The sequence below is a fragment of the Stegastes partitus genome, unplaced genomic scaffold (genome assembly GCF_000690725.1).
Source record: "Stegastes partitus isolate 25-593 unplaced genomic scaffold, Stegastes_partitus-1.0.2 Scaffold2317, whole genome shotgun sequence".
In the NCBI taxonomy this organism is placed as follows: domain Eukaryota; kingdom Metazoa; phylum Chordata; class Actinopteri; family Pomacentridae; genus Stegastes; species Stegastes partitus.
The window spans coordinates 87,348-98,768 of record NW_007580048.1 but is presented as its reverse complement, the minus strand read 5'-3'; the positions used below and the strand labels follow the sequence as shown (position 1 = coordinate 98,768).

At 40.0% G+C, this 11,421-nt stretch overlaps 1 protein-coding gene across 1 annotated transcript; it reads right to left on the bottom strand.

Moving 5' to 3' along the window:
• Positions 1–454: 454 nt before the first annotated feature.
• On the bottom strand, positions 455–10,398 carry vps45 (vacuolar protein sorting 45 homolog). The gene is made up of 15 exons (XM_008304773.1): positions 10,159–10,398; positions 9,484–9,618; positions 9,093–9,153; positions 8,866–8,945; positions 7,768–7,836; positions 6,884–7,021; positions 5,484–5,594; positions 4,324–4,458; positions 3,519–3,632; positions 3,255–3,422; positions 2,784–2,942; positions 2,546–2,653; positions 1,889–2,010; positions 1,446–1,577; positions 455–1,356 (listed from the first exon to the last, which is right to left on the bottom strand). The coding sequence occupies exons 1-15, from the start codon at positions 10,249–10,251 to the stop codon at positions 1,269–1,271; spliced, it is 1,713 nt and encodes a 570-aa protein (XP_008302995.1). The 5' UTR covers positions 10,252–10,398; the 3' UTR covers positions 455–1,268.
• Between the last annotated feature and the right edge of the window lie 1,023 nt (positions 10,399–11,421).

Genomic DNA, 11,421 nt, shown 5'->3' with positions numbered 1-11,421 from the left:
CGAGCCACTTCCTGTGATGAAGATGCAGGAAAAGGTTTTGTTTTTTTCTGATCACGGAGGAGCAGCACCAGCTCAGACTGTGATGAATCTTCCTGAAGCTTTTTACAGTCACTTTTGATTTGTTGTCTTCCAGACCTCAGCTTGACCTCAGCGCTCTTGTTTTCTTAATTAAATTAGGAACTGAGAAAGAAGGGAAACATCAGTTATGTTGCTGCTGGGAATGCAGGCAGCTGCAGCTTTAGAATATTTATGAAGCTTTGAAGTTTCCTATGGATGACTGTGAACAAGCCGCAGTCTTAATGAGATGATTAAGATCACAGACTGGAGCTAATTAATATAAAATCAGCTTTTACTGTGACACAAACACAAAGTAAACGTAGCTGATTGATTTCTTCCTCTGACTGATGTTCAGATAATTTCACTGTGAGCAAACTTGATGAATAACAATAAGCAGCGAGTCGTATTTCTGTTTTATTCACATTCAGTCACGCAGACAATTTAAAGGAACATTCCACTCAATTCACAGATCCACAACATGTTTCTTTTGTTTGAGAGTAAACAAACAAGAATCAGACCTGAAAGCAGGAGTTGCGAACACCTGATGCTGCTTCTCTCAGAGCTAAAATGTTCAAAGATTTGTCATGTTTATGCTCAGAGAGAATGGGGGTTTGGTCCGGATTTAGTTTGACAATGTTTTTGGTTTCTTCGGCTGTAACTGTACGAAACATCAACACCTCCTGGAACAATAATGTACAGCTTCAAGGTCAATATTTCATCAGCGCACCAGTTGTTGTCGATTAGCCACTGGATGCTAGCAGGGTTAGCCTTGCAGACACTGCGATGGTTGTGAATCCTGTGCGATGAGTTACTGCACAAAGCATGTTGTATTTCTGTTCATTCTATCTCTGCTCTAACTGTGCGACTCATTTTACAAAATAATTACAAAACAACTCATTTACTTTGATGTGCTGAATTGAAAACGTGACTAAACTGTGAATGCAGCGTACTGTTACAGCCTCAGCCACCTGAAAGCAAAAGTCGGACATGACGGATCTGCATGAAGTCGTCTTTTCGGACGCCAGAGACGTTGTTGAGGTCGTTTCTAATGTTCTGACCGCCTCGTGTTTGGAAACAGAAACAGTCCAGGTGATTCACAGAAATGTCACACTGTTCCTTTAAACACACAGACACAGACAGAGGGAATGATGTTGTTTATCTGATGACAGGTAAAGAAGATGAAGACGAAGAAGAAGAGCTGGTGTTTGTGTTCAGCGTCTGCTGCCATGGCGACTGCTTCCATGCGCTCTGTCGCTGCCGCTGCTGTGACCCGACGTCAACATCACCTCCTCTAGGAAACTAACGGAGAGACAAAGAGAGAAGTAGTCAGTAAGTAAGAAGTAGTGTGTGTGTGTGTGTGTGTGTGTGTGTGTGTGTGTGTGTGTTACCTCTTGGTGTTGTGGATGCTGCTTCCTCCCAGCACGATCCGGACTCCAGGTGTGCTGCGGTTCAGGTTGTAAACCGTCAGAGCTTCTTCATACGTGGCTCCACCGATGATAAACACCAGGATGTCCTGAGGCCTGAAACACATTTTTACCACATGACCGTCAGCGGCAGCTTACCTGACTCAGGTGTGTGAAGTGTTTTTTACTTGTCTTTCAGGTGTGTGTTGCCTGTCTAAAATGAGTGTCTACTGTCTCTCAGGTGTGTGCTACCTGTTGCTAAGGTGTGTCACTGTCTGTAGTGTGCAGCTTTCTCTCAGGTGTGTTACTTGTCTCTTAAGTATGTTAGCTGTCCCTCAGGTGTGTTACCTGTCTCTCAGGTGTGTTACCTGTCTCTTAAGTGTGTTACTTGTCTTTCAGATGTGCTACCTGTCCCTCAGGTGTGTTACCTGTCTCTGAGGCTGCTGGCTCCCAGGTAGGGGAACTGACTGTCTTTGAGTCGACCTTTGATCAGCTGATCCAGAGTGTCATGAAGCAGCGGCTGATGCTGAGTGTAAACGTTTTCCACACCCTGAACACACACGTCAAAAAACACACACATTCAAACAATGTGCAGCAACATGCAGCTGTTCCAGTGTTCATGTCACTGATGGCTTGTATCATGTGAGGCTGCTACAGAGTCAGCAGGTGAATCACAGATGTTGCAGCAGGACACGTGAAGGACAGTCTGAAACAGTCAGCTCTTTCAATATACTAATTTGTATGTATTTGATCAGCTTTAACAAATCAATATACAGCAACCAGAAAAAATTAACACATTTTAAATCATGGTAATTGCAGATAGAACAACTTTACTGCATGTTCCATTGTCACAGCGGCCAAAATATGGAAAATAATCACTGAGAACCACAAGCATCTCCAGAGGTCAGAGGTCAAAAATTAATATACTAAGATTTTACAAACAGTTTTTGTAGAGAAAGAATCACATTTTAAATGGGAGATGAGTGGCAACCATACAGGTAAGATTACCTTTTAACAACGTCTTTGGTTTTTCAGGAAACAGAGGTAACTGCTGTTTGACTGACTGTGTGTGTTTTTTTTTGTACCTTGAGTCCTTTGAAGAACTGTTTGGTGATGGCGACGGCGTCTGTCGGCGTGATGAGGTCACTTCCTCTGACTCTCTTCCCTCCATACTCCACCACAGACTGAACCATCTGGAAGAAGCAGATTGTGAACTTTACTGCCCTCCAGAGGCAAAACACCGAAACTACAAGCTAAATCTGACTGTACAGAGAATATTCTGAATCCCTGAATCCGAGCTGACTACTGCGGCGGCGGCGTTACCCTGCGGTGGCGTTCGGACACTCCTCTCCTGCTCAGCTCGTCCATCAGAGACGGGAGGATGCTGCTGCTGTGACGTTCGTATCTCAAAGCGTAGAGCATGACGAGACGGACGGCGTCCAGCTCCGACAGACGAGGATTCTGCAGCAGCCGACGAACGCTCTAAAAGAAAACACAGAAAACCTCATTACAGCTCCTTTAAAGCTCACTACAGTTTCTTCAGTTGGTTACAGCTGTTTACAGATTCTTTAAAGCTCATCACAGGTTTTTGCTGCTCTAATGAGTTCACTTAAAGCTTGTTGCAGCTATTAGAACTCATCTCAAGCATCTTTTAAACTCTTTGGAACTACTCTGAAACACTTGTAGAGCTTGTATGGCTCCGTACATTTCTAACACATCGCTCTATCAGTAGAGGAAGCTTTAGATGTGAAGCTGAGGTGGATGAATCATCTGAACAGCGATGAGGTGACCTACCTGCTGAGCGTTGGAGTGGTCGTTCTGACAGGCAAGCTCCTGCTCCACCTCCGACACCTCCATCAGCTGCCGCTCCGACACCAGCCGGGACAGCTCCCCCACCACCGTCACATGTTTGGACACGGTGCCCGACATCTTCTTAAACTGTGGGTAGTTGTCTACAAACGCCTGCAGGGACGACAGCACACACAAACATCTGGACCGACTGGAGGAGATACTTTAACCTGTGTTTCAGAATCACTGAACTCCAGATCCAACACTGACCTTCATGTCTGTGATGGATTCAAGCTTCTGTTGTCCTTTGGGTTTTTTCTTCTGGAAGTCCTCCATCAGGTTCTTTATGTTGGTGCCGATCTCCCCGAAGTTCAGGTACAGGTTCTGACGTAGGAAAGAGACAGAGTGACAACGTTAAACCTCCAGACCGTGTCGGATGAGACTTTTTTGTTCAAGTGTGTTGGTGGAAAAATATAATATTTGTTTTGTTTAAAGTGCTTTACTGATTCAGTAGAAATATCGTTAGTCTCAGCGAGTCACACCACACTTTGTTTTACTTTCTTCACAAACTTTGCATTTTTAGATTCCTGCTGTTTCAGGCTGGTTTCCATTTATTTCCGTACACAGAACTCACTTAGCAGATGCTTCCACAAACCTTTATGATAACATAATGTGGATTTTAGACAGATTTAATGCATGTGAATTAACTCTTTGTGTGTGTTTTCAGCGATTAATACATTAAATGGAAACACATTAAGGAATAAGTATCACAAGATTCTCCAATCACCATCAACCTTCCTGGTTACTCAGTCGATAGCTGTAGCTCCATCGTTTGTTATAATGATTAACTACAGAATCACGTTCATCCAGTTGTTTGTGTTGTTTGCAGACCCGTAAGGAATAAATGAGGAATGTTTTTAATTGAACTGAAATAAAACTAAACCTGAGCGTCACAAGCAGCTGGAGTTTAGACTTCAAACGTAACAAAATGCAGATCTGAACTAATCCCTTCAAAATCAGATGATGAGAATCAAGGTAAATGTGTGAAAATGTGTTTCAGCGTCTTTGGACTCACGTTGGCGTAGAACTCATCGTTCTCCGCAGACAGAACCACCTCTCTCAGGTCTTTGCTGATTCCCGGGACTCTGGACAAGTCGATCCTGTTGTTGTTCAGACCCAGAAGCTCGTGGACCATCGCCTGATACGTCCACTGAAACACACAAGCTACAACTGTAAACAGCTGCTTCATGTTCTGGGTCTTTAACAGAGGATGCAGGTGTAAAGAGAACAAATAAAAAGGAGATTCACATCAGAGCTGCATTTTAAACAAACTGTGTTTTTCAGGAAAAGTACATTAAATGCGTACATTTGTGCTAATTTTATGAAAACAGAAAAAAAAATGCAACATATATATATAACCTGTATTAAAATCACTAAATAAAAACATGGACTCCTCAACTCACAATTATGACTTTTTAACTTATGATTACAAGAAATAAATGTCAATGAAGATCTCAAACTCACAATGAAATTGTGTAAAAGATCTCAGAATTATGCTAAAAATGTATAAGTACGGTAAAAAATGTCATGATTACAAGGAAAGAAATCGAATAATATTTTTAAAAAAAGTTTCGTAATTATAGAAGAAGGTGTCATAATTTCAGAAAAATATTTAATATTTACATTAAAAGATATTATAGTTATCAAAACATACTGTGTGAGTACATTAAAGACAAGTCATGATTACAAAAAAGATCCTAAAATGATAAAATATTTTATAATTATGTTTAAAAAAATGTCATAATTTGACACAAGATCTCCTAATTCAAAAAAATATTTAATTATTGCATGAAAAGAATTTCTGTAAAATCTGAAAATGACAAAAAAGTCTAATATTCTGAAAAATACTTTGTAATAATTATAGAAAACATTTAGGAACTATATTAAAAGATGCGGTAATTATGAAAAAGATCTCAGTTAATATTTTCTAATATAAATATTATTTCACAATTTAAACATTTTTAAAATTCTCATAATTACGAGAAACATTGTATAATTTCCACAAAGAAAAATCAAAGTAATTCTGAAAAATATTTTATAAAGAATCCTATGATTAAGAGAAACATAAATTTATCACCTGAACTAAGAAACTATTTCTAAACAAAACCGGAGCGCACGGCCTGTTTGTTGTTAAAACCTGATGATGTCCCAGAGGGCAGCGCTGTGATTGGTCACCTGGTTGAGCAGCGGCGTGATGGCGTCGTCGCTCCGGTCGAGTATCAGCAGCAGAGGAGGAACTTCGGTCTTTCTGAAGTCGAACAGCTCGTACTCCTTTGTGATGATTTGCTGAGAACAGACAAAGTTAAAGAAGAAGTACTCAAACAGTACTCCAGTAAAAGTATCATCAGCTGTACATGTGCTTAAAGCATCAGCACTACAAACTATACATGATAACGTGGTAAATATGAATTGTAATACTTTACATCAGAACTACAGTAATTGTTGATTGATAAATAAAGAACAAATAAATAATATTTGTCATTATTTTTTAGCAAAGATTAAAATCATCTTTGTTTTTTGAGCTTTTTAGAAGAAAATATTTGTTTTTCTTTGTCTAAAATCAAACCTCTTTGGGTTTTGGGCTGTTGGTGGCTGAAACCAGACGTCACTTTGTTCTCTCTAAAAAATCTTTTTCTGTATTTGTTTTTGGCATTTTATAGAGAAGACAATCAACTGATTAATTGATAATAAAAATCTGAGTTTGAAATCTGCAAAGTCCCCAATCTCACAAAACTCACCATTTTTTAAAAATGTGTTTGAAGAAAGTACTTCAGTGATTTTATGCATCTTGTGCCTGGGGTGCAGGAAAAACTGCAACACTTCCCTCTGAACTGTAGTGGAATCAAAGCCCCTCACGTACATCAACATCAACTATAGTAAACTGTCTGAACTTCAAGCTGTGGCGGGGAAGTTTTTGCCATCGTTACGCTCTTCTTCTTTACCATGGGCACATTTTTCATTATAACATAAAGTCCTGCACCTCTATGGGAACAACATAACCCTGACTAGATGGAGAGAGAATTCAAAAGTGTTTTCTGTGCATATACAGGAATTGGTTCAATGAATTTGATTACTAATTTTACAAAGTTTGAAAAAAACTGGAGTTATCATGTAAAACACCAAGTGCCCACATTCATTACCAATGTGAAAGAAATAGTTACTCCAAATGCTACGGATATTTTACTTCCTACATTTTTAATTTGTCTCCACACTCTGCTCTGTGTAAACACAAACTGCAGCTCAGCCGAAAAGTTCTTGATTTTTTGTCTTGTGACTGTTGGTCTCAGAAGAGTTTCTAATGACTTTTGTGTTTCATCGAGGAATTCAGAATTTCTCATTTTTACAGAATCTAGCTAGAGTACGTGGTTTATTTGTGCCAGTTCTTTATATGTGGCACTTAGAGTAAAGTGATTTTGATTAAATATCCCAACTGAATGGCACATCACAGACGAATCGTTTGTTTTTAGTGTTTCTGGCTGATAAATGTTGTAATTATGGCAACAGACAATATGCCTCTCAAACCCACAGGTGCATTTTGGAGTACTGAGAACATCGCTTGTTGTTGCCGTGGATACCTTGACACTCTCAGCGAGGCGTTTGGACATATCTGAGGACAGCTGGTAGCGGATCATCGGGCATTTCTTCAGAGCGAGCAGGACGGAGGTCAGACCCTGAGTGCAGCGAGACAACATGGAGGGTTCCCAACTCCGACCCTGAAACACAAAGACCCAAGTTATTCACATTATCTCACTGAGATCATGAAACTAAGAACATATCAACACCAGAAAGCACAGAACAGAGACAGAAAACCATTAGATAAAGAAGCTGTAACATTTGAGGGCTTTAAAAGAATCTATTTAAGAAGTACAGGATAAATGAAACCAGTTCTGCCAACGTTAGTGGGAATATAAACATTAGTGGGAATATAAACAGCTGATACGTATTTGGGCAGAGACACAATTGTCACAATGTATCCTCTTTACAGCCCCACAGTGGATTAGAAATGAAGCAATCAAGTTGTAAATTGAAGAAAAATGTGCAGCTTCTGAGCCTGTGTAAAGAAAAAGTCTGTAATTCCTCAACATTTAAAGTAATAATTTAGCTGAATCCCTTCAAATTGAATCTGAAAGTTAACACTTCAATCATAGTTTGACTGCTTCATTTCAAATCGACTGTAGTGATATACAGAGGGGAAATAAATAAAATTCGTCCAGCAGTTCAGGAGGTTTCAGGCTGGATCTGTAAACCCCACAAGGCACCAAATAATCTGTACTGAACATCAGACCCCGAGATTAGGATTCTCCTGCAGTTAAAATAAGTGCAAAGCCACTTGAAGCTCCTGCAGCACAAACTTGGCTTCATTAAAACTGTGACAAGAGACCCAACCTGATGAATGAAATCTGATCTCAGTTATGTGTTGAGGAGGCAGCAGAAACCAGACAGCTTCCATGTTTCTTACCCTGGCGACTCCCTGCAGGTTGAGGGAGAACAGGTGAGGGTTCACAGCGATGAAGTCTCCATAAAACTCCTGCAAAAACACAAACACACTCGGTAAGACGAGTTTATTTGTGCAGCACATTTCAACAAAACAGCAATTCAAAGTGCTTTACATGACATATAAAAGGCCTCAAGACCAGTGTGTAAAAGGAACATAAAGCATTATCTTTAAAAAAAAGACATTTTAACTCAAAGGAGTTCAATAGAGGATGAAAAAGTAAGATGAAACAGAAAGTAACAGTCACTGTGCAGTTGAAGACATTCAGATGCCTCAGATTTGGTTCTGTGAATGACAGAGGAACTGGATGCTGCCTCTCTGTGCTTTGCTTCGACTGTGTGGACCAGAAAAGTAGATCTGTCCCAGACGAACTGACAGGTCCGGACAGTTCATAATGTAGCAGTAGATCAGAAATGTACTTTGGCCCTCAAGCATTCAGCAGTATTTTAAAATAAAGTGTTTGGAAGACAGGAAGCAGTTTAAAGACCTCAGAACTGGACTGATGTGATCCACAGTTCTGGTCTTAGTGACGACGCGAGCAGCAGCTGCCTGATTAATTTTTTAGAGCCCTGTAAAGACACTGTTACAGAAGTCGAGTCGACTGAAGATCAATGCAGTCCTTGTGTTCTAAACGTACTGAGTCCTTTAATTCTTGATACATTCTTCAGGTGGTTGTGGGCTCACTTTGTAAACTGAATTTTTGCTGGTTCAGCTTTTAGGACTTATTGCTACAACAACAAAAATCCAGACGAGCATTAAATCATCAACATTATCGTGTGGACAACTTGACGTAGCTGGTCCAGGATCAGCAGCGACTGTTGGTTAATCCGTTCCTCCTTCGCTGACTGAAACCTGCAGCAGTGAAGCACAACTGACGTCTTTGGGAACCTGCTCAGGAACTCAGCTCTTCTACTTGAGGTTTTTTCAGAAGAACCAGAGACAGTTTGACACCCAAACACTTCCTCGTATTCTCTGTGTTTTCTAGTATTTTTCCAGCCTTTTCCACCCACCATGCAAACAAGACAAAGCAGATTGTGAGCTGCAGCTGGATCCTGAACTCACCTGGACTTCAGCCACGACTTCCTGTTCATCAGCTTCAGCCAGAGCTTTGATCTCACTCTTACTGATCACGTTACTGAAGTCTGAAACACACATACAGAGCAGTCAGATAATCATTTAGCTCTACATAAACCTAACAAACCTGTGTTTGGATTTCTGGAAGTTCATTCTGATGGACATCAGCGATGATCATATTCTCATCTGTAGTCAGTGCTGCTGAGACAACTTACAGATGAAGTAGACGCTGTACTTTGGTCTCCTCAGCTCCTGGATCAGGTGTTCTACGTTGTCCTGCAGGAAACACACAAACATAGTGTTAATGTCTGCAAGCAAATCAGATCCGTGATCACTCTTAACTGAGCATGTTACAGAATGTACACTGCCTTTCCCACTTGTGTATTTGTGTCTGTGTACTGTCATTTGAAATGCTTTTGGCTTTTGTTAACTGCAGCAGGACTACAGACATAAATTAGCCACTTTGCTATAATCTGGGATGTTTACATCTTGTACTTTTATACTGATGTGTATCAATGTGTACTGTCCATTCTAAATAAACAAGATCATCATTGTTATAATGTCATTATCACTCAGACAGACAGAGGGTCTCTACAGGTTTTGTACCTTGGTGGGTCGGAGGAAACAAATGGCCTTCAGGTGCTTCATGCTGTCTCTGTTCTGGGAGTCGATTCGCTCAAACAGGTAAACCTCCTTCTGCAGGATCTCAGACTGGGTGTACACCACACTCACTATACTGGTCTGAACACACACACAAACACATGTTTTGATTTACTGCACCACCGCATATATTCAACCTGGAAACAGACTGACAGCTTAAGATGAGATAAACATAGGTAACCACTAAAGTACAGTAACAGTACCACACAGTACTAGTAATAGTAATAGTAACAGTAACAGTACCACACAGTACTAGTAATAGTAACAGTACCAGTCATAGCAACAGTTCCAGCACCAGAAATATTATCAATGTACCATTATCAGAAATAGTACCAGTACCAACAACAGCAGCAATACCAGCAATAGTAATAGTACCTGCAATAATACCAAATAACAGTAACAGTACCACATAGTGACAGGACCACACACAGTACCTGTATAGGAAACAATATCACTAATAATGGCAGTCACACCAGTAAAAACACGACAACACAGTACAAGTAATACTACTGCTAATGGTAAACGAACCACACAGTACAAATAATAGCACCGGTAACAGCATCAGTCTCACGCAGTCCCAGTCCCAGTCCCAGTCCCAGTACCAGCCCCCCGGTGTCTCACCGTCTCCTTGTCCATGAGCAGCACCTTCATCCCGGGCCCGCTGTTCTCGATCATCTTGGAGATGTACTGCTTCACTGCGAGCGTCACGTTCATGATGGCGACGCTCGGGAACAACAACAACAATAAACAAACAAACAGCAGCAGCGGGGAGAGTGTTACAGCCTGCCGGAAGGATCCTCTGTCTCTTTCTGCTGGTTCTGGATAAATATCAGCTGAGCTGCTGCGACAACAACACGGCTGCACACTTCCTTCCGGGTCCTTGACGTCATCACGTCAGACGCACAGCGCCTGCGTGGGAACTTCATAAGCGTTTTTTTTTCTCTCTCTCTTTTTAGAAATCGTTACTAAGAAACCTGAATATAAATATCAAATAAAAGTTCTATTTACAGAAGTTGTGTGGGCCCTCTTAATGTAATACTTGTTTAAACTATTTTACTATTATTACTGATGCATGTAAACTGCATGTCATTGTTCAGACAGAGATGACTTTAAACTTATTATACTGGTGGATAGTTTAATGTACAACTGGTTCGGTGATTGATTTGTAAGAACATGAATAATCAGTTATTACTGCTGGAAAGGCAACACAAAGAAGTAAAAAAAAAATCAAAATGTTCTCTAAAGCATGACATAAAGTAAAAGTGCTTGATCACAATATTTGATTCAATATGTTTAATTCCTTCAATAGATAAACATATTAGCAAATGTATTTTGTACACAAAAATAAATACACTGCATGTAAACAAAGAGAAACATTCCCTGTGACCCCAAACAAAATGAAATAATCTGGTAATTAATGTTGTATAATACAAATATCTGCATATTAAATATAATACAGTGAAAATTTCTTTGATGATACATTTTCTTGATCAGGTTCTGACAATATTCCAACAAAAAGATTTGTTTGATGCGTGACTCTTCCACAGTGATGTGTGTGATCTACTTCAGTCAAGACGAATAGGTTGTCATAATGGAGAAGTATGAAGAATATAAACAACACATTATGGTAAAAAGTGATGTTACTGCAAATTATTCAAGTGAGGAACACTGGTTAGCAAAAATGTTCCCAGTGTAAGTAAATATGATTATTGTAGCTCTCAGTGACTCTCAGTGCAGCTGCTTATTTCTAACATGACAGCTGCACACTGGAGCTCTGAAACTTTGAACGTCATACATTTTAACGTGATGCTTAACAAGTGCATTTGGCCAAATCACATTGAAATTAATGTCATTTATTAAATATTCTCTGTAATAAATGGAAGA